We start from the raw sequence: 24,628 nt of genomic DNA on the forward strand, positions 1-24,628 counted from the left end.
GTATTGTTTTTCTCTGGAAAAACAAATAAACAAACAAACCAAACCATGAGATTTTTACCTGAGGGACTTTGGATAATATTTTATATCAGGTTTTCATCTTTCCAGGTTTTCCTTGTACCTTTAAAGTTGTGGTTGTTAAAACACATTAGTTGGTCTCTTCGTAGATTACTTCCTTTTCAAATTAGGGTCATGTTAGCATGCCAAGGACAAGTTTTGTTCTCAGAACCATGTGGAACTATCAGCCACAGCAAACTTATGTCCAAGTTAGGACATTTCTTAATCAGAGGGTTTTTTTCTTAATTGTAATTTAGAAATTTGACTCCTCTCTTGCTGAGACAAGGTAACCAAAACTTAGCATAGATGTCAAAAAATAATTTGCAAATATGTTATTTTGGCCTCTAGATAAATGTGCATATAAATGCATAATTACTGAACATACCAGTGATGCATTAAGGATTAAATGTTAACATGCTTAGAAGCCAGTAATTCATTGCTGGTCATATGCTAGTTTCTAAAGAATGTAATTTTACTCTCAGAACTGGGAATAAGATTGTGGGTGTTTTGTGTTTTGTTGGTTTTTTTTTTTTCCTTCGCTTAACTTCAACCATCTCCTACTTTAAAGTATTTTGAGTGATCTTCACTCATTCTAATCAAATTGCTATATGTTACTATTTTTAGTTTTCTGTTAACCCCTGCTTCTGACTGTGCTTTTTAGTAGGTAGTAAATTTTTTCCTTTATTTTAAATTACTTGAAGATGCCTTTCAGGAGTTTGTAACAAAACAAGTAATAACTTTTCCCTCTGATTAAAACAGCACGATACCAAGCAAATCTGTTCCGTCTTCCATCTCTAATTATCTTCTTGGCCAAAGAATAAGAATGCACTTGCATGACCTATTTTGTCTGACAACACTTGTAATGATTTAATACACATGTACTTCCAAAGTAAACATGAAGCACCAGTATAGAGTAAATGTTCCTGCAGCTCAAACCAAAGTGTCCTGAGTTGCGTTCTGTTCATTGGTGGTAAGACAGGAAAAGTGTATGTGTCATCCATCAACAAAGTTAAACCAGCTAATCAGTATTTAATTGGACATGATGTGTTAATTTGTGGGGATTGTTTGTTTTTTAATTCCATCAAGGCCGTTGTAGTGTTTTAAAGTTTATTCCTTCTTTTGGCTCAAAAAAACCTCAAAACCCCCACATTTGCATAAAGAAAACTAAGTTTTGGTGACATTCCTTAAATATTAGAATACTGAAGACATTCTGTTGCATAATAGATTCTACAGAGAATCAGAATAAAGTCAGGAAAATTAGTAGCTACTTTTTTTCAGGAAACAAGGTACCAGTTGCTTCAGCTCCGACCTGCACAGAGAGCATCATGGATTGGTTATGCTATTGCTTATCATCTGCTGGAAGACTATGAAATGGCAGCAAAAATTTTAGAGGAATTTAGGAAGACACAGCAGGTAAGAGGAAGACTTGACATTCCTGTTTGGATTGCTGCTTAATGTAAAAATAACACACTGCTTGCTTTTGTGATGTGAAAAGTTTCTCCAGTTTCTTTAGTGAAATGAATTAAATCCCAAATGCATTCTAGAAGGCTGAACTTTCTTCTGTGTCTTGCCTCCCTGTGTAGACATCACCTGATAAAGTGGACTATGAGTACAGTGAACTGCTGCTGTATCAAAATCAAGTCCTCCGGGAGGCAGGACTGTATAAAGAGGCCTTGGAGCATCTTTGTACCTATGAAAAGCAAATCTGTGATAAACTGGCTGTCGAAGAAACTAAAGGTAAATTACTTTTTGAAGGTACATTTAAACACATAGTATACAGTGGAATGCCTGTAGTGCCAGCTTTTCCCATCTTTTGGAATGTCTGATTTGATTTTAGATTAATTTATTCAATTCTGCTGTGGTAAAGGACTGTGTGTCTTGCAGCTGTTCTGTGCCTGTTATCCTCTTCTCCTGGGTCAGTAAGACATCAGTAAAGTACAGACGTACTGTTCTGAAACTCTTGAGCTGATGAGCGTTTCAGACCAATGATCCTGAATTGATGTCCTGAAATTCTATTTGGGCAGTGCACCCAGACTTACACTGTTGTAGCTCTGAGAGTGATCCTGACCAGGAGATCACTAGCTGGAAGGGCAGGATCATCTTTGGCAAAGTAGGAGGCTTCCAGTTACACTCAGTCGCTCTTGCTGTGTGTGGAAACAGGCTCTTTAGCTGGGCAGCCCATCAGAGGCTTCTGTTATTCGCTTATTATAGTTCTAGGTTAGAATACTATAACAGAGCAATATAATAGTGTATCTTATATTCTACTACCGGAATTGCAGAGTGATAGAAATTCATTCTTACAGCTCTATTAACAGGTACACTTTTTCAAAGTGTGCTTTGTTCCTCTTCTGCTCTATGCTTGTACAGTCCTTCTGTCACCCTTTAAGTGAAACTTTCACTCTGCCAGAGATGCTGTTTGGTCATGACCCGCACTGGAACCTGTTTGAAGCAAAGAGAAGAAATCCTTCCATTTTCTAATACTATTCATGTTGATGATGTAGTCAGCTCCCTATTCCTGCCAATGGTGATCTCGCTGTCTTTCAAAAAGAACCTAGGAATTGCGTAGTGACAATATTATGGAAGATGTGTGGTACTTCCTCAAAGGAAAATTACTGCAGGCCACTCTCTGCTATTGCTGAATACATTATTTGCTTTGCCTACAAATAGAAATATATATAGTGATTACACTATTGCAGACCATTTTTCAGACGTAGTAGGAGGAATTTTGATTGTGGGGGTGTGGAGTTCTTTGATGACTTACCTTTTATCCAAAAGACCTTTTGACATACTGTGTGTTCTTAAGCTTTTGATGAAGGTCTGAGGCTGGTACTGAAATATGATTTTCAAATAGGTCTTCACACAAAAAGAAAAATCCCACAACTTCTAGCAAGTAACCAGAAAAAGGAAGGAAATGCTCTTTGCAGTCTGTGCACTTTCAACAGGGTACAACTGATTAATTTCTTTTGGCACAGATCCCCTTGTGTTCTTAGGTCTAGCTTAGCTGCTGTGCTTATTACAGAAAAGCCTGCTAAAAATTGAGTGTTATCTGTTAATTTTAAGTGCATGTGCAGAAGCCATTGTGAATGAAATACAACTCAAACCCACTGAAAATAGTACTGGCATTTGCCACCATTAGGTAAAAATTATAACTTTCACCTCAGAGGAAGAAATTCCAGATTCTGTCATTTTCAGTGAGTGACCAGGTGATGTTTCCCTTGACATGAGATACTGCATGCAGTCCCCAAGTTAGCCTTTCTGTGGGAAGCATCATCTCTCGACAAAATCACATGTTAGTTCTGTTGCATGGGGAAGAAGAGAGGTAACACCAACTTGCGTTTTCCTCATGAAACTGGATGAGAAAAATCTTACCTTAATCTGGTATGCCACTGTATCACCTCTGATATGTACTGTTTTAGTGCCTAACATCTGCCAATAGCAAAGCATTGTAAAATATTGTTTCCCTTTGTGAAACGGGAAATTGAAACTTTACTTTTAACAGTTTTATCTTGTAATGAATTATCATTAAAAGGAAACTTGCTTGTGAAATATCAAGAATTCATTAATTGCATCAATGGCTTGATTTAAAACACTGAATTTAGTTTTATGACATTGAATTTAGTTTTATGAAATACCAGACTGAAGAACCATTCTTTTATTTGCAGCTCTGCAATTCAGTTTGGTTTTCATGATGCCATATTCATGAAATACTGTGTACTGCTTTTAATTGCCTTCTGTAATACCAACTGCATTTAAAGTAACCAGTCACTGCAGTAAGGAAGGAAAAAATCACGTGCATCTTGCTTTTAATGTTAAATTTTCAAGTAAGTTTCAGAAGTTACTGGCTGGGTTGTAGAATCTTAATTGTAATTGCACCTAATATGAAGGTAAAAGCATATCTGTCAGCTAGGTTGTGATGCCGCTGTGATCATTCTTTCTAAGGAATCAGAATCTAAATGGAGTTAAGAATTATCTAATATTTTACTTCAGTGTCTCATTACCTTAATTTAAAACTTCTTGAATTTCACACAGGTGACCTCCTGCTTCAGCTTGGCAGACTTGAAGAAGCAGTTGAAGTCTACAAAGGACTGCAGGAAAGAAATCCTGAAAACTGGGCCTACTACAAGGGCCTAGAAAAGGCACTTAAACCAGGTAATGATTTGATCTATTGTAGTAAACAAGCTATTTCTGCACATTTGAAATTTATTTATGTATCAAAAACTTGTATTGCTTTCAATAATAAAACTTATTTTAAAAATCCTCATTTCAGTTTGCTTTTTAGTCTTAATGTCTACATATCGTCATACTGTGTGTGTGGGTGGTGGTGGTGGTGTTTTCTTTTTTTTAAGAAATGCTGGAAGTATTTTTTTATTGTTATCCCGTCTTATTTAAAACCAAAATAACAAAAAATGCAGTAAACCTTTGTGCATGGTTGAAAGAAGATAATTATTTCTTAGATGACAGTTTTAATTTACAATTTTTCTTTTACTGTCTCTGTTACCTTAATCTTATGTTGTAGGTAATACTGGTTTTGGGAAAGTGGGCATGATTCTCCTGAATGGTTTTCTTTGTTCAATATTCCAGCACAGTGATAAAGCAAGAACTCTTTTTCAGATGAGAGATAAGCAGTTAGTCTTCCACTCTTGGAAGAGCAACTTACAGATACTGAATAATTGAAATCGTTAAGTTAATGACAGTTTTAAAAGTAATAAAATGGAAGTTAATGTTCTTGAGGAAGTATATAGCCAATTAGTTGCTCTATATTCTGAGTATTTTTTAACCAGATATAAATCACACCCTTTCTCTTCCCACCAAAAAAGAAGGGAAAAAAATAAGCTGTAAAATTCTATTCCAGCTAATATGATGGAGAGGCTAAAGATCTATGAAGAGGCCTGGACTAAATACCCAAGGGGACTAGTTCCAAGAAGATTACCATTGAACTTTTTGTCGGGTAAGTGCATTTTTGCTGAGCAGGTAGTGATCAGCACTTGTATTTCTTAGATGCTAAGGTTTTAACAGCATAAATAGTCTGTATTTGACAAGTAATGTGTGGTAAAACAAAATCAACAGGTCTTTTTCCTCTCAAGGTGAGAAGTTTAAGGAGTGTCTGGACAAGTTTCTAAGGATGAATTTCAGCAAAGGTTGTCCACCAGTCTTCAATACCTTGAGGTCATTATATAAAGACAAGGAGAAGGTAGGTTTTACCCCCCACTTTTTACATTATTTACCTCGTGGCTGTGATGCATTGAAGAGTTGAAGGAAACTTTCTTGTGTATTGTGGTCTGGTATATCTAGGAAAAAAATGAAGTACAAGCATACACACCTTTCTGCCGAGATGGTAAATGTAGCAAACTAAGATTTACTTAGTTATAAGCTGCTTAAGTGTTAACTGGGAGATACTTGGTCTTAATTTGTTAAAGAGAGAGGTGAGATTGAGTGCATTCCTGTATGTATTGTAATTCAGGATATTGCAAAATTCTCTCACAAAAAGTAACGAGTTTGGGTAACACCAGATAGTTCAACTTGAAATAAAGTACCATCCTGCCCACAGATTATTTTTTTTTCCTTGTCTTGCATCTGTAGGTGGCAATCATAGAAGAGCTCGTGATAGGTTATGAAACCTCTCTAAGAAGCTGCAGGTTATTTAACCCAAATGGTGAGTGTTAAAGCAGTCATACTTCATGGAAATAGTGCCTGGTGTAAGAATTATGTGACCATTCAGAAGCAGAGAATCAGTGGGGACCTAAGAAATTGAGATGATGGTGGTGTTCCCCCCCCTTTTTTTTCCTTTCCTTTACACAGAACTGAACTGTAGCTATCCTTAGGATGCATTTAAGCTGTCATATATAAAATCTGTACTCAGAATCTAGACACTTGTTCTAAAACTTCTGTTGGATCCATAAATTTCATAATCTTTTTGCAGTTCTGTGTTGAAGTATTCTGTTTTCAAGAGCTGGGTTTATCATTGTCTGGGAAATTGGAATTTGAAAGATATGTTAAATATTTCATTAGAGAAATGTCAAACAAAAAAGGATACTGATAGCATGGTCTTCAGAGGAAGGGGGTTATGGAGCTTTTGATGAGGGCTGGGTTTTGTGTTCTTTGGGGTTTTGTTTGAGAGTTAAACCAAAACAATCAACCAACCAACCAAACCACGTTTGACTGACAGCTGTCTTGTTGCGAGACATTGTTCTACATGTACTGAATCCAGCCTTCATAGTTCCTTCTCTGATAACTGTGTGCTGATTGGTTTTTTTTATCATTTACGCAATGGCTTCATAACAGAAAATCACCGAGAAAAAACATTTCTGTATTAACAGAACATAGTCTTGAAATCTTGGTAGATGGATTATAATGGTGAAATAATTAAGATAGCTGAATGACAATACACATTAAAACTTTACAGAATTATCCTAATTATTAAAGACATTTTTGCCTGTTATATTTTTCCCTTGAATATAATGCTGTAGGCTACAATGTAGCCACTCGGCACCTGCTTAAATGTGTTCAGGCCTTTCAAACACATTTATGCTTTTCTGGTTTAAGAAAATGATTTACTGTTAGTTCAGTTCAATTCAATATTTGCTTTGATATTAAATTTCATTCAAATGAACAATTTTATGTTGCCTTAAAATTAACAAATGCATATAATTGTATAGTTAAGTTATATCATAAACTGACAAACAGAACCTTTTTTTTTGAGACTAGATCCCTTGTCCCCCTTTTCTTCCCCTGCGATGTGCTGTGCTTCATTGTGAAAATTGAGTAATGAACATAACTTTAAAGACTTCAGTAGTACTGTGGATTTCAGTGAGAGTTCTCTAACTTTCAGAACTGACTTGTGTATAGGAATATTGTCAAGGATACATTTAGGTGAACAGTGATGATAAATTTGTCAAAGGTAGAGGCAGAAAAGCTTTTTAAAGCCGAGGTTTTGAACAGATACCCTGTTTTGTTTAAAAATATTCGAGTCTGTGGTTTGAAAACACATAAATGCTGAATGTACTGAAATCCTTTACATTGTAACCATGAACACTTGTGTTTAGCAGGACTCCTTGCTATACTCTTCATCTAAAAGTTTTAAATAAGAACTCTGCATCATGCACTGCATTCTTGCACATCTGGCTGCCCAGGTTAAGGGACTAGTTGGAATAAAGTTGAACTCCCTCCTGACACAGTGACTGACTTTTCCTTTCCCTTAATAACCACAGTATGAGAAGAGAACAATTAATGGACTTACCTGGACCCAGGTGTTTGGAAGCACTCCCAGGTCTGCTGTGACAGCCTGACATGGAGGAAGAATTAATTTCTGTGGCTATATTTATAGAACTCCACTGCTGGCATGTTGTTTTTTAAACAAAAAAAAAAAATCTCCCTCCATTTGTCTCTTTCCAGATGATGGTAAAGAAGAACCTCCAACCACTTTACTCTGGGTCCAGTATTATTTGGCTCAACATTATGATAAAATTGGACAGCCATCCCTGGCTTTAGAATATATAAATGCTGCTATAGAAAGTACTCCCACTTTGATAGAACTCTTCCTTGTGAAAGCAAAAATCTATAAGGTAAGTTTGGCTTATTCTTAGTGACCAGAGATTATTTGTTATGAGGGAAGACTTTTAGATACACCTACACTTCCCTGTAGGGTTTTGATGTGAACGTTGAAGTGTTAATCTTGTATTATGCAACCTGCCTTGCCATGGTCTGCACGACGGGCTGGAGGGGAACCTGCTCCAGCACCTGGACCACCTTCTGCCCTCCTTCCCTGGCCTCGGGGCCTGCAGGGCTGTTCGTCTCACATATTCTCACTCTTCTCTCCAGCTGCTGTTGTTCAGTGGCTTTTTCTGTTCTTAAATATGTTATCCCAGAGGTGCTGACAGCATTGCTGATGGGCTCAGCCTTGGCCAGCGCTGGGTCACTCTTGGAGCTGGCTGGCATTTGATCTGTTGGACATGGGGGCAGCTTCTAGCAGCTTCTCACAGAAGCCACCCCAATAGTCCCTCTGCTACCAAAACCTTGCTACTCAAACCCAGTACACAAGCATACTGCAAAATGTGAATTCCCAGTTTACAATTATGTTTTTGTATTAAAAATAACACTAATAAATTTAGTTGATGTTTGAAGTATCTTGCACCTGTTCTTATCCCTCTTTTTTTTTTAACTACTTAAAAATAATTTCTGAACTACACTGTGATATTGTATGAGAATGGGATTATCCAAAGTGTCCTTTAAGCATTTTCAGGAAAAAAATATTTAGTACCAAAAGACCATAATGGGGTCAAGTAATTTTTCCTATTTTTTTTCTTTACAGATCTATTGCTTTCCTGAAGAAAGCTGTTTATTAAAAATGTCTTCAAATTAACTAAGTATATTAAGCAGTGAGTGGATAAAACATGCATATTTTGTAATTGCTGAAGCTAATTTTGATTTCTGTCTCTTTAAGCATGCTGGAAATATTAAAGAAGCTGCAAGATGGATGGATGAGGCTCAGGCTTTGGACACAGCAGACAGATTTATCAACTCCAAATGTGCAAAATATATGTTGAAAGCAAACTCCATTAAAGAAGCAGAAGAAATGTGTTCTAAGTTTACAAGGGTTTGTTGCATTTAACTGTAGCTCCTTTGAATACCATGGGTCTTATCCTGTGTGGAATAACTTTTTGTGTTAACTTTCCACTCGCATTTACTATAATCTTCAAGTTCTGTTTTCAAAGCAACTGTGATTGCTTGCTTCACTAATGGTAGTTGGTATCAGGGTTTGAATTAAGCTTGGATAAGCGTGATTCCATAGTATTAAGTAAAAACTGTAAAGCTTGAATTTGATCATTTTTGTCAGGAAAGATACAGCATGCCCATTTTAGAGATAACTATCTCAAAAAAATATTTTTCTGATAAATCTTTGGCTTTAATGTTGATTCTATAGGATCCTTGAAAGATCTGATACAGTTGCCTATGTCTTTTTTTTTTTTTCTAATGGTAGTAAGTTGGCAATTTCGGACTTCTCTTGGCTACTAGATGAGAGGCTTTCTGAGATGTCTTCCTTCTGTGAACAAACTTTCATCCCTAAGGCCATGTTTTAACAGCAATAAAAGGAAGAGCTGCCTGTTGTGTGTGGGGGGATTGTGTGTGTATTGTTTTGTTTTCTTTTGGTTTTGTTGGTTTCGATTGTTTTTTTTGTGGCTGCTTACCCATGACCAGTTAGCTGTGAGAAGCAGCTTGCATTGCGCAGATTTCTTAATTCCATACATCAGGTTTTGTCCATGCAGTAACTTATTCTGATAATTTTGGTCTAATAGGTTAGTTACTTTTTTAATTGACTTCTCTTGCTGTTATTATGTCGTAAGTGAAAGTCAATACAGCTCCATATAGTCTTTCCAGAATATTTGGCAAATTATAGTTTTAGAATACTGGCAGTATCATTTATGAGTTGTCATTGGGAGGCAGGCAACAAGCTGTTGGGACCTACTTGCAGAAGTAAAGCCTTTTTTTGTTTGTTGTCCCATTTCTCTCTTCTCTCTTGAAGAGCTGGAGAAATCTCGAGTAAGGTGGGTTGAACCGAGGAGGAATTTATAAGGGGAAGCCAAAGGATTTTGCAAAATAGGGGCTTTGTGCAGGCAAAACTGAAGAGAGGGGAAGTCTTGTTGGATATATGCTTAGTAGCTTTATGGGAGTTTTTGATGCCAAACTGCTGTGAATCTAGGTTGATTGACCCTCTCAGTATCTTAAGCAGCTTTAAGAAGACGTCGAAAAGTAAGCACACCAGTTGCTGAAAACTGAACTTAAATGTAACTTGCTGATGTTGTACTCTCTAATCCTTTTTGTCTGCTTTTGATTTTATGTCTAGTGCTCAAATACCAGCATAATTAAAAAGCAATAATTTAAAAGGATCTAAATGAACCATGGTGGAAATGGAACTGACAAGTTTTCTACTTTTTAGCTGCCTTAATCAGACTGGTTTGAAGACTGCCTTTCTCATTTGAGGCATTCTCATTTCCCTTCCATTTGAATATTATCTGTCATGGTCCCAGCTTTGACTCTTGGCTGATTCTTGAATAGCCTTATTTTTGCTAGATGAGAATAAATTCAGAACTGCATCCACCCCAAGTAGCCGACTTTGACATTAAGCTTGAAAGTCATAAGTTCCACAGATCTGTGCAAGATACCAGATTTGAAAGACAACTTTCATCTCCTTTTCTGAATCAGGTGTCAAAGCTACCAATGTATTCCTTTTGCTTTGCCACTGCTGTAGTACTGACTACATGAGAAATAACCTATTACTACACTCAGTTGCTTGTACACTTAGCTTAATCAGCAGGCCCCTGGTAAATAGAGATGGAAGTTTCAGTTTTTTTCTAAATGCCACAGACTAGAACTTTTCTGCCATTTTTCTTGCTGCTGCAATGTGTTACACTGGCACACAATGTTAAAAACACTGAGTTAGTGTCTCTCCTGTCCTAAAGGTGAGGAACTGTCACGGTTGAATGGTCACTACCTGGCTATTCATTGTGTGTTTCTGACTCTTCCAAAACCTGGAATTTAGAGGAATATATTTACACACACACGCACACACACACACGCAACTTTGGAGAGTTGCTTAATGAGCTAGGCAATTTAATCTTAACTGTGGCATTTATGACTTTCAGGACTCTAGTTTTGAAATCTAGCATTCTTTTAAAACCCTTTTTATTTGTGCTTTTAATTATGGCAAGATAAATGACAACTAGCAAATTAAATGAGGCAGGGGTATTTTATAATGCTGTTTTTGCTTTCAGGAAGGAACCTCGGCAGTAGAGAACTTGAATGAAATGCAGTGCATGTGGTTTCAGACAGAATGTGCGCAAGCTTACAAAACAATGAACAAATTCGGAGAAGCACTTAAGAAATGCCATGAAATTGAGAGAGTACGTATCTAGTTAAACTGCCTGGATTGAAAGCCACTAGCTTAAGCTTACTGTGCAAATATGTTTCCTTTCTGAGCAGTAAGAGTTTACCTCATGTAGCTTCAGGAGAGACTTCATTTTATGTTGGCTACTGATGAGTTGATTAAATTAGATTTCCTCCTAACAATGCCATTGTAAACTGTGTATTATAAAGACTCATAACGTCATTTGGAGATCCAGGAAAGAACAGAAAACTCTCAGAAATAGTCTTGTTTTTGTCAGGGTAAATATAAATAGGTATTGGGTACAAGCCAACAATATGTGTACTTTAAGTCCAAAAAGAATGTGGCTGAGCTCACAACCCTAACCTTAAAGTAAAGGAAATATGTTGCCACTGTATTTTAGAGGAAGACAATAAATGTAAAAATCTAATAAATAAATAATATCCTCTCCTTAAAAAGAAAAAAAAAAAGCTACAGCTTAAAAATTAAAAATGTGAAGCTTTTTAAAGTAGAAGTTGTATCCAAAAAGGAGGGTTACTTGCACATTAAATGCAGATCCATAGTTAGGGGCAACAACAACAACGAAAAATTATGCACAACTTGTGGAAAAAAGTGAAGGTTTTTTTGACAGGGCCTAGAAAAAAGAGCGGACATCTGAGGGTGTAAATGAAGCGCTCAAAGAGGAGAACTTGGTAGGAAGCTCTGCCTTTTTGCAAATAGAGAGGCTGAAGGAGATTTCAACACTGATGCTTTTCTGTAGGAGAGACTAGTCCATGGAATAGTCTCACATTAAAACAAATCAACAAAATTATTTTCCAGAACCGTATTACTGCTAGTCTTGTAAATTGTCTTGGGTACCAGAAGAGGAGGTCAGCAAATGAAGAGCTGACTTAGGCCACCCTAAAAGACATTTCTAAGGAATTAAGTCACTGTTTGTTTATTGGATTAACTGATTGAAGGTGTAAGATCAGAAATAAGATAATTATGTTATATGCAGAAACCATCAGCAAAGCTTTTGTAAGAAAAGACAGTGCCTCTTAAATCTTCTAAGAGTGCCAGTTGTGCTTAAGGCAGTCTAGTTGATAAAATGTGTTCTGGATTTCAGAAACACTTTTGATGTCATCCTTCACATTGTAAAGGATCTAAACTGTCTCAGAAAAAGAAAGGAACTTGATCTTATGGAATTAGTAGCTCGTTCATGGCCAGTAAAACAGGATAGGAACAAGTAACGAGCTTTTACAATAAAAGAAGTTTTACCATGGAAATTACTAAGGCATATCTCTAGGGTCTCCATTGCTATATCAATAAATGATCACAGAAACTGAGCGAATAGTGTGAGAGCAACACTTGCTGATGGTGTAAAGTGATTAAAACCTCGTTGCAGGAACTTGCAGAGAAGGCTGTCTCAATAGTAAATGATAAAACGGCAGATTGAAAGTAATGCTTAACAGTGTAGGTGGTGGAGGGAGAAGAATTATTTGCCTGTGCTTAAGTTAGAGGTCTTAATGAGAATTATTGCTGCTCAGGAAGGAAATCCTGGAACCATTATGAACAGTGCTGCAAAAGCTACTGTATTGGTGTAGTGCTGCAATGGAAGGAACAGTGTTGGGAATTAAGTGACTAGAGAAGTAGTACTTTTCTTCCATTAGATAAATCTGATGTGCTGTTTACATCTGACTGTCACATGTCCTTGAAAATCTTCTAGTAAAATACATGTCTTAGAGTCACTTCCACGTTGAGAGAGTTCAATTAGTTTGTCATGCTCACTGTTTTATCCTCAGTTTTGACAAGCAACAGCTGAGTTTAAGATGAATTTGTATGAGATGATAAGGGGGAATGACTTTTCACTGCTGCTCAAACGAAAACAAGGGGACATCAGGTGACAACGAGGAAGCAGATCTTGGGCAAATCACACCACATGTGATTCAAGTGTGGAATTCATTGTCACAGTATTTAGTGGAAGTCAAAATTTTACCTTTGACTGAAAAGACTAAAGGAGTTAATAGAAGAAAAACTCTTGAAGTGCTCTTTAAATACAACAAATGCAGAACCTTTGTCCCTTAAACTGCAGATTGTCAGAAGGTAGTTGTTAAGAGATTGTGGAATGGGTCAAGTTTGGTTCTGACCTAAGAAGCCTTCTTTTCCCCATGACTTTTATTTTTGGAGAGTTTTGTTGACTCAGGTTTCTAACAGTTACAGTGTGTTTGTCAAACAGCAGGCTTTTACTAAATTATTCCTTTGGGGAAAGTGTATTTGAAAAGTGAAGGTCAGTATCTGATTACTAATACTTACTAAATAATGTTATGTTGTGTTAGCATTTTGTAGAAATCACGGACGACCAGTTTGACTTTCACACTTACTGTATGAGGAAGATTACCCTTAGGTCTTACGTGGACTTGTTAAAACTAGAAGATATCCTTCGACAACACCCGTTCTACTTCAAAGCAGCACGAATTGCCATAGAGATATATTTGAAACTTCATGATAATCCCTTAACAGATGAAAATAAAGAACATGAGGCTGATACAGGTATTCAACCTTCAGGATTTATTGAATATGCAGTTTCGCTAATTAGTCAATATTTTATGAATATCCAGCATTCTTATGTCAGCTGTAGTAGCCAAGAAGTAAGGGTTTTGTCACAGCTCAAAGTAGGCAAGTTGTAACTTGGTCTGCATGTAAAAGTAGATGTGTTACTGAAAGTTTGTTTGTTAAAAAACAATGTTGGTGGTTTTTTTTGCCATTGTAATTCTTAAGTAACAATATGTTTGTTTTATGAAATTGCTGGGAAAACATGGAATTCTCGAGGTTGTTGGTTTATGAAAAGACATTGAAGCAGGTGTGCTTGGAGGTAGTGTTTTATCAGTATGCAAAAATTTGACTAGGTAGCAAATTAAATTTTGTCATCTCTTGCTTCTGCTGTAAAAATAATATTTAAATCTGTCAATTTCTTTTTTTTTTCTAATTTGTGATTGGAGAACAACTTAAATGATTGTGGCTTGAGGCAACTCAAATGGTATGAATAGAGGCTGTTGAATCCTTCAAGAAGAATGTCAAATTTTAAGGTTTCTCATCTCAGTTCATTTGTGTGGCTTCAGGTTCAAATTAGGACAAGTAGAATTGTAAAAGAATTTCATGTAGGCACTTTGTTGTGTTTTAAATGAATTTTCCATGCTTTAATTGGAGGGAGGAGAGAATCTCAATATGAATCGAATGCAAGTTGTCTGTCAGGCATTAAAAGCAAACCTGGAACTGTCTGTGCCAAAGTGTGACTGTTCCACTTTATTTTTGTTACACCACTTAATTACTACATTAAACATAACTTGTGTAATACCTAAGGAAGAAATCAATGTGTATTGGTGTGCACTTTTACTCCTGGCACTGGATTTGTGAAGTCACGCAGCAATTACTTTGTCCTGCCTTCAGCATGTTATACTTTTGTTCTAATTAATATTGCCCTGATTTTACGGAGAAATTTTTTGAATAATGAAGCAGCAGCGTAGGCTGTAAAATAATCTGTCTATAGTAAATTAGCTTTTACAAATGTAATGGCAGCATTATTAGTAGATATGGTTTAAAAAAAGATTATGGTATCTGGCAGCTGATTGAGGCTGTTAAAATTAGACATCAACACTGTCTGCTTTTGCCCTTTGTGTGTGTGCAGCAAATATGTCTGACAAGGAGCTAAAGAAGCTACGAAATAAGCAGAGAAGAGCGCAAAAGAAAGCACAGCTGGAGGAGGAGAAAAAGAATGCTGAGAAAGAGAAGCAACAGAGGAATCAGAAAAAGAAGAAAGATGATGATGATGAAGAAATTGGAGGACCGAAAGAAGAACTTATCCCTGAGAAACTGGCAAAGGTGCTTACAAATGTAATAATAAACTCATAGAAATTTCTATGAAAGTTATAGTGAGCACACATATGACTTGAAAGCCACTCAGATAACTTGTTTATTTTTTGTATGGCTGCTCTTCACAGGTGGTATTATAAAAAGAATTATTTTCTAGGGATAGTTTGTTGGATATGCTGTCAGTAATATGCTGAAATCACAGCTTTTGTGCCTGATTCTCAAAGACAGTGGTTGAAGTCAGAGACATTTGCTACAGGTGGAATTATCTTCATGTGTGTATTGCACTAACTTGTTGATTATGCCCTATTTCTAGTTGATCAGATGGAAGTCTTTCTGTTCTGTATGTAAGGTGATTATTGTTCACTCTTTATGTCCCGTAGTATTTTCTTTTTTATTTACTCAGCATAGGCAACCTTTGAAAGAGGCATTGAAGCACTGAATGCTTTAACAGCATTTGTTTCCATTTGTTTTGAATGGGGTGGGACAGGAAAGATAAAGAACCTGTTTGGAAATAGCAGTAGACTAGACTGAGATGGATTTTGAGATCTGGATTAAGAACAGTCAAGATATATAAATGGGAGGTGACCCAGCAGACTATTGTTGTGCTAAAAGTTGTACCTGTAAGGAGCAGGAAAACATTTTAAAAATGTGGGGAAACAAAATGAAAAATATATAGATTGGAAAAATTAATTTGTAGTAGTATAGTATCTAAGTACTGATAGATATGGTATTTGTTATTTTCACATTGCATGTATAATGAATAATATTGGCTCTTGATGGAATGATGTTTGAAAGCTGAGACTGAACTTCATTTTGTAGCCAGGAAGCAAGAGATTTTAAAAACTTGAGTAGTCATTTAAGAATATTGTTGGTATTCCCATTGTTTAGCTCACCCCTTGGAAGAAGCAGCACTCTAAATTGCAGTGCCAGTTAAGATTTAAATGGTCTCAGTGGCATATGTTGAAATTGAGTTCTGGAGTAGAAGGACGTGATGGCATATCCCAGGAAAATCCAGGCAGTCCCTAAGATTATAGCAAATGGTTGCAGCTGTATAATGCATTCCTTTGGCAAATCTTCCCTAATTATATTTCAGATTTAATGTCAGAATCATGATGTAGACTCTTCAAATTCAGTTGGCTCTCACTGCCAGAAGACCATTTCTGAAATAATTGGTCACTTGCAGACACTTCTCCCCAAACAGTTGCCCCTAGACTTCTTTGGTAGCTTTGGTGTTAAAGGCTTAGCTTTCAAATCTGTTTCATTATAGATTCCAAATAGTTTAAGTGGACAGTTATCACTGATGTATGCAAACTCACAACAGCATGTATAAATGATGCATTTTTTATTTGAAACTGTTGTAGTATGTGGTTAGCACGAACTTTCTAAGGTGTCCATTGTTGCCTTCAACTCGTTTTTTTGCAGTGAAGTGTATTGCTTCAAAATTACTAAATTGTTATTGACAGGTTTTGTATCTCATTCTTAGTAGCTTATGTTCATAAACACATTAGTATGAAGGACAACACTTCTTGTTTGAGTTATCCCTAGCCTCCAGATGCAAGAGATCTGTCTGTAAAGAACCTTGGTACAGAATTAATTTGTGTTAAAACTGTCCATTGACTGGATTACGCAGCTGAGACTCGGCCACTGTGATCAGTACCTAGTTACTTCAGGCTTGCTGTCAGTATCTTGGCTGGGAGCATTGCCATGACCCAGCAGCTCTCAGGAACCCGTCTGAAGCTCATGTGAACAGACTGTCATGGGCATAAAGTAGTCGTTGACAAACATCTTGGGCCCGTGTGTGTAGATTGGCTTGAAGAGCTCTGCAGCCCATACAGTGCAGGTTCAGCTACAGTTGTGTTTGCTGTTGACGTGTGGTAGAAGGCAAAAATATCTCTGTATCTAGGAAGATGTGATTTGTAACCATCACAAAGCAGTTTTTTGAGACTTGGCCGTCTGTGTTTAGACACTGAGTGAAAGATTCAAAGTTTGTCACATAAGAGGTTCTAAGCATCTTATGCATTGTCTTATGAGAGTAACTCTGTGACTCAGAAATAGTAAATTTTCTTGTTGTAGAGTTATTAGATTTAAGCTTTGTGACTTAGTTGTATGTTACTTCCTTGAACTTGTAGGTTGAAGCACCTTTGGAAGAAGCCATTAAATTTTTAACACCCCTGAAGAATTTAGTGAAGAACAAAATAGAGACACATCTTTTTGCCTTTGAGATTTATTTTCGAAAAGGTGAGCGAGAAAACTAATGAAGTAAAGCAATTTGCGGTTCATAAAGATGTATATTAGAATTTAAGCAAAAATTATTGATAGATATGCAGAGTCCATGTTGAGACACAACTTGTCATTGGACCGACACCCCAGCTGTGAGCGGTCTGTGAAGAACCAGATTTGAACATCTGGCAATTATCCACTTTCTTTGCTGTGGTTAAATCTATAAGCAGTGAGGCTGCAGTTAATTCTCCCAGCTTCCATTTGCCCTAGTTATTTGTGTCTATAGCTGGTAGAACCGCATGTTAGAAGCGGTGTGCAGTTGCTAATGAGAGCTAGTCTCTTGAAACACATGACTTTTGAATTCTTGTATCAGTTAAATGTTATACTTTAAGAATTTATTATGTTCAAATGTATTTACTAGCTTAACATGTTTAATTCGCTATTTAAATGAATGCGTGTTAGAAAAAAGACTGTTGCAGAACACTCAGCTTTCATTTCTTCTGATCATTTTAGTTTCAAATACTAAATACTCCTGCAACTTAATGCAGTGAGTTCCAGCCACAGGTTTTTGACCATTTGCCAATGCTTTCTTTTCCAGAGAAGTTCCTTCTGATGCTTCAGTCTGTGAAGAGAGCCTTTGCTATTGATTCTAGCCATCCTTGGCTTCATGAGTGTATGATTCATCTCTTCAGCAGTGGTATGTATCTGTTTGATACGACATCATGCTTCCAGATGATGCCTAACCTGCATACAGTCACTGATTGCTAGCTTACAGACTGTTAGTATAATTAATTACAAATATTTAATACATGTATTAGAAAGCTTTTAAACAACCGATTCGTGCTAAAATTAAATATGTTTACTATGACTGCAGCTGGATTTCATAGTTGTTCCAACAAGTATTAGTCAGTCTTTTTAAGACTGTGAGTCGTACGTTGAACCCCTGAAAGAGTGAAGAAATGAAAACTGCAGAGTGAGGAATCTGGCTTTTCTATTGGCAGTCTGTGTCAGTGTGTGTGAGGAGAAGGCTTAGAATTATGTCCTTTTTTTCAGAAAGTTGGAAGGATTCTCTCCTTTTCCTTGCCCCGAAGGTCACCCTTCCTGCTGGTGGCTACAGACTAGATATGTTTAAGAACAGACTTCTCTGATCTGAATCTTTGAGCCTAATATATTTTAATTAGTAAGGGGAAGATTGTATTGGAATAGAGGCTTCGGCTTTTTCTAAGCATCAGAAAACTGCCACAGTTCAGCTTTTTCCAACCACATCCAGTTATTTACCTCTTTGAATTTCATGCATGTTTCTTTGAGGTTTTGGGTATTTTCTATTATATTAATAATGTAAATATGACAAACATTAAAATAAATGCATAAAATAGATTTTACTGTGATTACCTGTACTCGCTTCTGTTAACTTCTTTTTTTTTCCAATTCAATAGTATCTGAAAGTAAGGATTTGCCTGATGCGGTTAGAACAGTGTTAAACCAAGAAATGAATCGGCTTTTTGGAGCAACTAATCCAAAGAACTTCAATGAAGCTTTCCTTAAAAAGAACTATGACTCACTACCACATAGGTTATCAGGTATTTTGCCATTATGCTTTTTCTTCCATGCTTCTGTATTTTCTGTGCTTGTCTAGCAGGGGCATCTCAGTATCAGCACCAGTGATGTTTACAAAATAAAAAAATCGTCACTCTTCCCATCAGGAATGCTTTTCTTTTCTCAGTTTGTGGTGGTGTGACAACATGACCACCAGGTTATCTGTGGTTTTCTATATTTTTTTTCTGTATGCCGCTAAAATACTCATTTTTGGACCTCTCAGCCCTATTGTCATTTCTAATGCATGCTGTGTGCTTCCAAGGCCAGGCTGGATGGGGCACTGAGCAACCTGATCTAGTTGCAGATGTCCCTGCTCATTGCAGGGGGATTGTACTTAGATGAGCTTTCAAGGACCTTTCCAACCCAGACTATTCTGTGATTCTATTCTATGAATGTATCATAAGACTAACTGTATTTAATGCATCTGTGAAGCAGTTCATATAAGCTGTGTAGTATGTGAAGTAGTATTTCTGAGTTGCAAAGTGGTGTTTTTTTTGTTATGTGTATTTGAAGAGGCTGACTGCCAAGAGAAGTGTGTGCTCAGCAAGCCAGGTAACACCCAGAGCTATTGGTACACCTAACAAGAGAAGCTTTGGTTTTGGTTACCTGTCACAAAAGCCTGTCTGTCACTAGTGACCATGTGTTGCAGTGGGCATCGCAGCACCGTGAGGGGAACGGGGTGTAAAGCACCCCGGGGAGTGTTCCTGCCGCGGCTCAGGCTGGGCTCACACCTGGCCACAAAAAGCAGTGTTTGTTCTCCACGTCTTTTCTGGCATCCAGCCCCTTCAACTACATTTGTGCCGTGGGACTTGGAGCTGTGCCCTGACAGTGTGTGACAACAAGAGCCCTGTGTGCACATCTCCTCTGTGTGGAGATGTGAGTGGTAGTGCTGGAGGGACCTGTGGTGTATCAGCAGGTCTGATTTGTTACCTTCGCTGCCTGGGATCCCACCGTGCGCTGCATTTTGAACTACTACCTATAGAGTTCGGTATCCCCTCTTAGTCATATTATCTCTGTTTGATGTTTGTATAGAAGATGTTTTCAGTCATCCACTGAGTGATGAAGCTTATTTTTTCTTCTGTAGCTGCCAAAATGATGTACTATTTAGATCCTTCCAGTCAGAAAAGAGCAGTGGAGCTGGCAATGACCCTGGATGAATGCCTCATTAACAGAAATCTTCAGGTAACACACATCTACAAATTGTAACCAACAACTTCTGCTGTATCTATGGAAACTTTATGAAAATTATGGAGTTAAAAGGAAGCTGAAATGATTGCTGTGCCTTATGGTAGCGAGGTTGGGTTGTTGTGTGAGAGAAAGGAGTATCAGGTTCATCTGAACAGAAATGTTTAATGTCCTTTTCACACATTTAAATTAATTTAGTTTTGTCATAGTATGACAATAGCTAGCAGCAGAAATGGTGTTATTGCTGCAGCGAATGGGACAGCTTATTAAACAGAAGGGAATTCTCATGGCGAAAGATGCTGAAGCTCCCCAATAAGAAAAGGTTGGGGTCTGTCTGAGCTTTAGCTGTTGCACAAGCAACTGTTCACAAGAAAAAGATGGACTTAAGAGTGGCTCAGGTTATCCCAAGGCTTTCCATATTCATCCCCCTGCAATCTGTGTAACTTATCTTAGCTTTAATAAAAGGTGCAAATGCACCTTTTGGCCTTCGTATGTACTTAAATAATTAATAAACATGGATAGTTCTTCCTGTGACTGCACACTGTCAGAACCTTACCTGGCAAAGTAGAGCAGGAATAAAGCATCCTTTCTTTTTTCTTTAGTCTATTTAGAACTATTTCTGTGTCCCAGTCAAACAGTTTCCTCTGGCATCACTGTAAGAGTGTCCAGCATGTTTAATTAAGTATTAGAGACATTTCTTGGCAGACTGTGCAAGCTTCAGGACGTTTTGTTTCTCTTAGTTCCCCTGACACTTTATTTCTTTATTGTGCTCTTTATGTCTGGGCATTCAAGGATTTTTTGGGTCTATTGCAAGTTAAATTAGTGAACCTTTTGGTAAAATTATTCTTTTGTGGGCAAAAATGGGTATTTTCCAAAAAACACCCCTTTGGAAATATACTGGGTTCAACAGAACTTTAATTGGAAAGGATTTAAGTTCACAGTAGAATTTTTGGACAAAACAGAGGGGGAAAAAGAGACAACAAAAAGTCAATTTACCATGATTTATGAACTTGCTTAGGATGTTAAATACTCAGATCGTTTCTCTAGCAGATCTGCTTATGGGACACAAAGTCATGTGTTTTATATATTTAGTATTTTTTATAGACTTTTTTACTGTTTGAACAGTCTCAAAGAGCTTAAGATAGATTATCAATAGATTTAGAAAACAAAAATTAAATTGCCCTCGACAACATTCTTTTTACCTTGTTAGCTGCATTTTTTTGCTTGAGAGTGGGGGATTCTGGGCATTGGACTGGGGAAAGATTAAAATTTAACCAAAAATATGTAGTTGTTTTAGAGAAGTCTTGTCTTGGTAGGACTGCAAGAAGCGTTTGCTGACTCAGCAGTGTATAAAAATCACATATGCAGCATTGCGATAAAACTGAAAAAGTTCAATTTAAGCATTCTCGGTGCCGATATAAAGTAAGAGTTGGAGTTCTGCTGAACTTTTAGGTGGGAAATTGAAAGTGCCCTAAAAAGATGAGAATCTGAAGGAGTCTGGGCATTTGTTGAAAGGCATTCTCATGTGCAAAGAGATCAAATTTATCATGACATTTTTAGTAGAGACCAGCTGCCTCAGGGCACATTGCAGGCATAAATCTACATATATTTGACCTTCTGTGGATGCCAGTGTCATAAAGAGCTAATGTGGGGGAAAAGGGTTGTTGAAGAGAACTTCATAACCCCATAGCAGGAGGACAGGGTAGTTAATCTCAATACACAGAATAAATAAAAGCCAAAGTAAATGTCAGAAGAGTGGAAAAAGGCTCGCTTACTATGCTAATACTGGCATACCCAACGTGGAAGGATGTTAAATGCTGCTGGGCTTTAGTGAAGCTTAGTGGGTGGATTTCTCATGTTTGGAGTGCAAGTTGAAAAACAAAAAAAACCAGGAAATCTCCTTTTTCTCTTCTAAATCGTGGGGGGGAAAAAAAAAAAAGTATATGAAACTGCAGATATACCTGAAGGATGTGATAATATCTGAGTAATTTGGTTCAGTTCTCTACTTACAGACACACCAGTAAGTCACATATCCTTAAATGTAAAAATGATACTTTTTTTCCTACCAGAAGTGTTATCACATCTAATTATGGTTATTCAGCTGATGGCTATTTTTACATTTTAATTATATTCCGCAGTTCTTCCAATTCTATCTGAAAGCATGTTCTCAAAAAACATTATTAAGAAATTATAGCATATATTCTGGATTCATTGTTTTTATTTGTGAACACTAACGTTCAAATGCTTGTTATGTGCTGCTGAAATATTCAGTGTGTCCCAAGGCTGGGGGGACAAGGGATGATGAACCACAAACCCAAAAAACATATTTAGTTGCAAGTAAGCCTGATCCTTGGTTGCCAACTAGTAAGAATAATTTGGTTTTTTAGGAAAATAAGAAACAAGTGGCAAATCAGTATTTGCATCTTCAGTCAAAACTTCTAACTGGTTTTTAACTCTCTTCAAACTGCATCGTTTCAAATCAGACTATGCTGGTATTTCATATTCTGTCTAGTAAGAAAAAAGTCACTTGATATTGATAGAAACCTGAAGACAATACTTGGAGTTTGTTTTCTTTGTAGTGTCATATTTCTGGTTTGTGAGTGCTCAGATCAGTGTTTACGAAGCCATAACACCTCTTTATTTTTCTCTTTAATTAGACTTGTATGGAAGTATTAGAAGCTTTATGTGACGGTAGCTTTGGAGACTGTAAAGAAGCATCTGAAACGTACAGAGCAAATTGTCATAAGCTTTTCCCTTATGCTTTGGCTTTCATGCCCCCTGGATATGAAGACGATATGAAGATCACAGTTAATGGAGATAGTTCTGCAGAACCTGAAGAACTGGCCAATGAAATATGAACAACTTTATTGGAAAAAAATGACATTGGACCGTATCTGGTGTATAATATTTTTGTCACGCACCTGCTGAATTGTTCTAACTTGCAGAGAACGGAAGGAAAAAAACATGTTGCCTTCAAATAGTTTTACATTTTTTTTTTATCCTGCTGACAAAATATATATATAAAATATCTAACATATTACTGAATATAGGTTGTTCGGTTTCTTAAAAATTAAAAGCTGCTAAAATTGAAGAAGAAAAAAACCTTTCTCCTTACCTACCTACCCATGTTTTTAAACTAATTTATATGAAACCTGGAGGCGTATAGCCCTCAGAGCAGGTGTGTGGCAGAAATATTACTTTAAATTTGTCTTGTGAGATTACTGTTATCTCAGACAGCAAAAATGCTGTTTTAGCACTGGATTCTTTCACTGAGCACAAAGAGTTGATGGGGCTTTAGCATCTGACTGATTTTGATGCAGGGATGACTCTGTCCATAGGAAGTATGCAATGTGAATCAGAATATGCAGAGAAACCCGCAGCATACGCATGATGTTGCGGATGCTGGGACATACGGATATCAAGCAGAATTAAGAAACATAGTGTGTTCAATAAGCTTGTTGTGTCTCTGAAATTCACTGTACACGATCAGTTTGGTGTTCTTGCACCACAGTTTTTAACGGAAGGAACCAGTTAGAACTCGCTCTCTCTTTGAATTAAACTTGGGGGGTGGGGAGAATCAACGTTGCTGTTCTTGAGATAAACCTATCCGCGCAGGTTGGCCAAACTTTTTAAAACTGTAATGCAAGAACCAAATAAAATTATGCACTGTGATGTGGCACCAACTAATTAGAAAGATAGCATGCATTTTTCACATAGAGTGAAAACAAAATGAGAACATACTATGACTTGAAGTTGCAAAGAGGAGAACTCCTGACTACCGTTTTGACTGATCAAGAGACTAATAGTTTAAAACCTCAGCAGGCCTTGTTCACGTTATGCAGAAAATAAAAAGTGCTGCAGTTTAGATACCTCTGGAACTTTTCCACAGTGTCACAGGTTTGTAATACTTGAAGCCCTACATTTCTAAGAATATATTTCTTGCTCAGTTGTTTCAGGCAAGCCCAAGACTTTGTAACTTTTAAGGGGCCCAAGATTTTTTTTCAATAACAGACCAGCTTCTTATTCCTGCAGTTACAGATGTAATTTCCTTTGTCAAACATAAGGTACCAAATATAATGCAATAAAACGTTTTGAAAAACAATTGTGTGAATATTGAAACCAATCTCTGTTGTACTTTGAAAATGAATGGGTTCATTAGAGTACAGCTCAGGGTTGGCTTACTGTGTTGTCCGGTTGCGCTAATAATGTCACTGCTGATGGGTGGTTGTTGAGTATAAAGTGCAAATGCTTTGTATGTAAATACTGAATGTCTGGGAAGTCCTATAACACAGAATGCTTTACTACTTGGCTTTTCAGTTCCACCAATGTTATGTTGAACGTTATTTTCCAAGTCAAGCTTCAGTCTACAAGTCTACTGTGTTAATAATATAGATAAGTGCACAAATGTGTTTTTTTTAATAGGCTCATCATATAAAACAGAGCAGAAAATAAACTACAGCTTATAAAGTGAGTGCCTTCTTTGCTGCAGGAGTTCAGTTACAGAGTATCTGTCGTGTGGATACACAGCCTTCCTCTTCCACTTCATGGAATTCAGTGATTGACACATACAGTTAGGAAATTCAGGAAGAATTATCAGGGTTTGTAGTTTTCTAACTGTCAGATGAACAGGTTTTTGTTTCTCGTATATTCAGCACCACTTTATTTTTCATGGTTAGGCTATCCTTGTGTATGTTTGCGGTGTAGTTCATGTCGGAAATGTAAGTTGTGTTGCTATATTTGTATATTTAATCTGCTGGGCTTTTAGGGACTAGAATACCTATAGAGCCTTTAATTGACTCTGGTATTTATGTCTAGATCTCAGTCTTTTCTGCAGCCTGAGATACT

The 24,628-nt window shown here is 37.0% G+C and overlaps 1 protein-coding gene across 2 annotated transcripts in view; it reads left to right on the plus strand.

Moving 5' to 3' along the window:
* The window catches only part of NAA15 (N-alpha-acetyltransferase 15, NatA auxiliary subunit), a 40,545-nt gene extending 16,673 nt beyond the window's left edge, over positions 1-23,872 (plus strand). Inside the window, exons 5-20 of one of the 2 annotated variants that reach the window (XM_080343729.1) lie at positions 1,279-1,467; positions 1,638-1,791; positions 4,084-4,203; positions 4,907-5,002; positions 5,139-5,245; positions 5,635-5,707; positions 7,447-7,616; positions 8,495-8,647; positions 10,824-10,952; positions 13,249-13,462; positions 14,598-14,791; positions 16,912-17,020; positions 17,601-17,699; positions 18,439-18,582; positions 19,683-19,780; positions 22,441-23,872. In XM_080343729.1, the coding sequence (XP_080199855.1) occupies positions 1,279-1,467; positions 1,638-1,791; positions 4,084-4,203; positions 4,907-5,002; positions 5,139-5,245; positions 5,635-5,707; positions 7,447-7,616; positions 8,495-8,647; positions 10,824-10,952; positions 13,249-13,462; positions 14,598-14,791; positions 16,912-17,020; positions 17,601-17,699; positions 18,439-18,582; positions 19,683-19,780; positions 22,441-22,641 (2,250 nt within the window). In that variant the 3' untranslated portion in view covers positions 22,642-23,872. The remainder of the gene's footprint in view (positions 1-1,278; positions 1,468-1,637; positions 1,792-4,083; positions 4,204-4,906; positions 5,003-5,138; positions 5,246-5,634; positions 5,708-7,446; positions 7,617-8,494; positions 8,648-10,823; positions 10,953-13,248; positions 13,463-14,597; positions 14,792-16,911; positions 17,021-17,600; positions 17,700-18,438; positions 18,583-19,682; positions 19,781-22,440) is intronic. The other variant, XM_080343730.1, reaches the window with a different exon arrangement.
* The last annotated feature ends 756 nt before the right edge of the window (positions 23,873-24,628 follow it).

The sequence above is a fragment of the Nesoenas mayeri genome, assembly GCF_963082525.1.
Source record: "Nesoenas mayeri genome assembly, chromosome: 4".
Lineage (NCBI taxonomy): Eukaryota > Metazoa > Chordata > Aves > Columbiformes > Columbidae > Nesoenas > Nesoenas mayeri.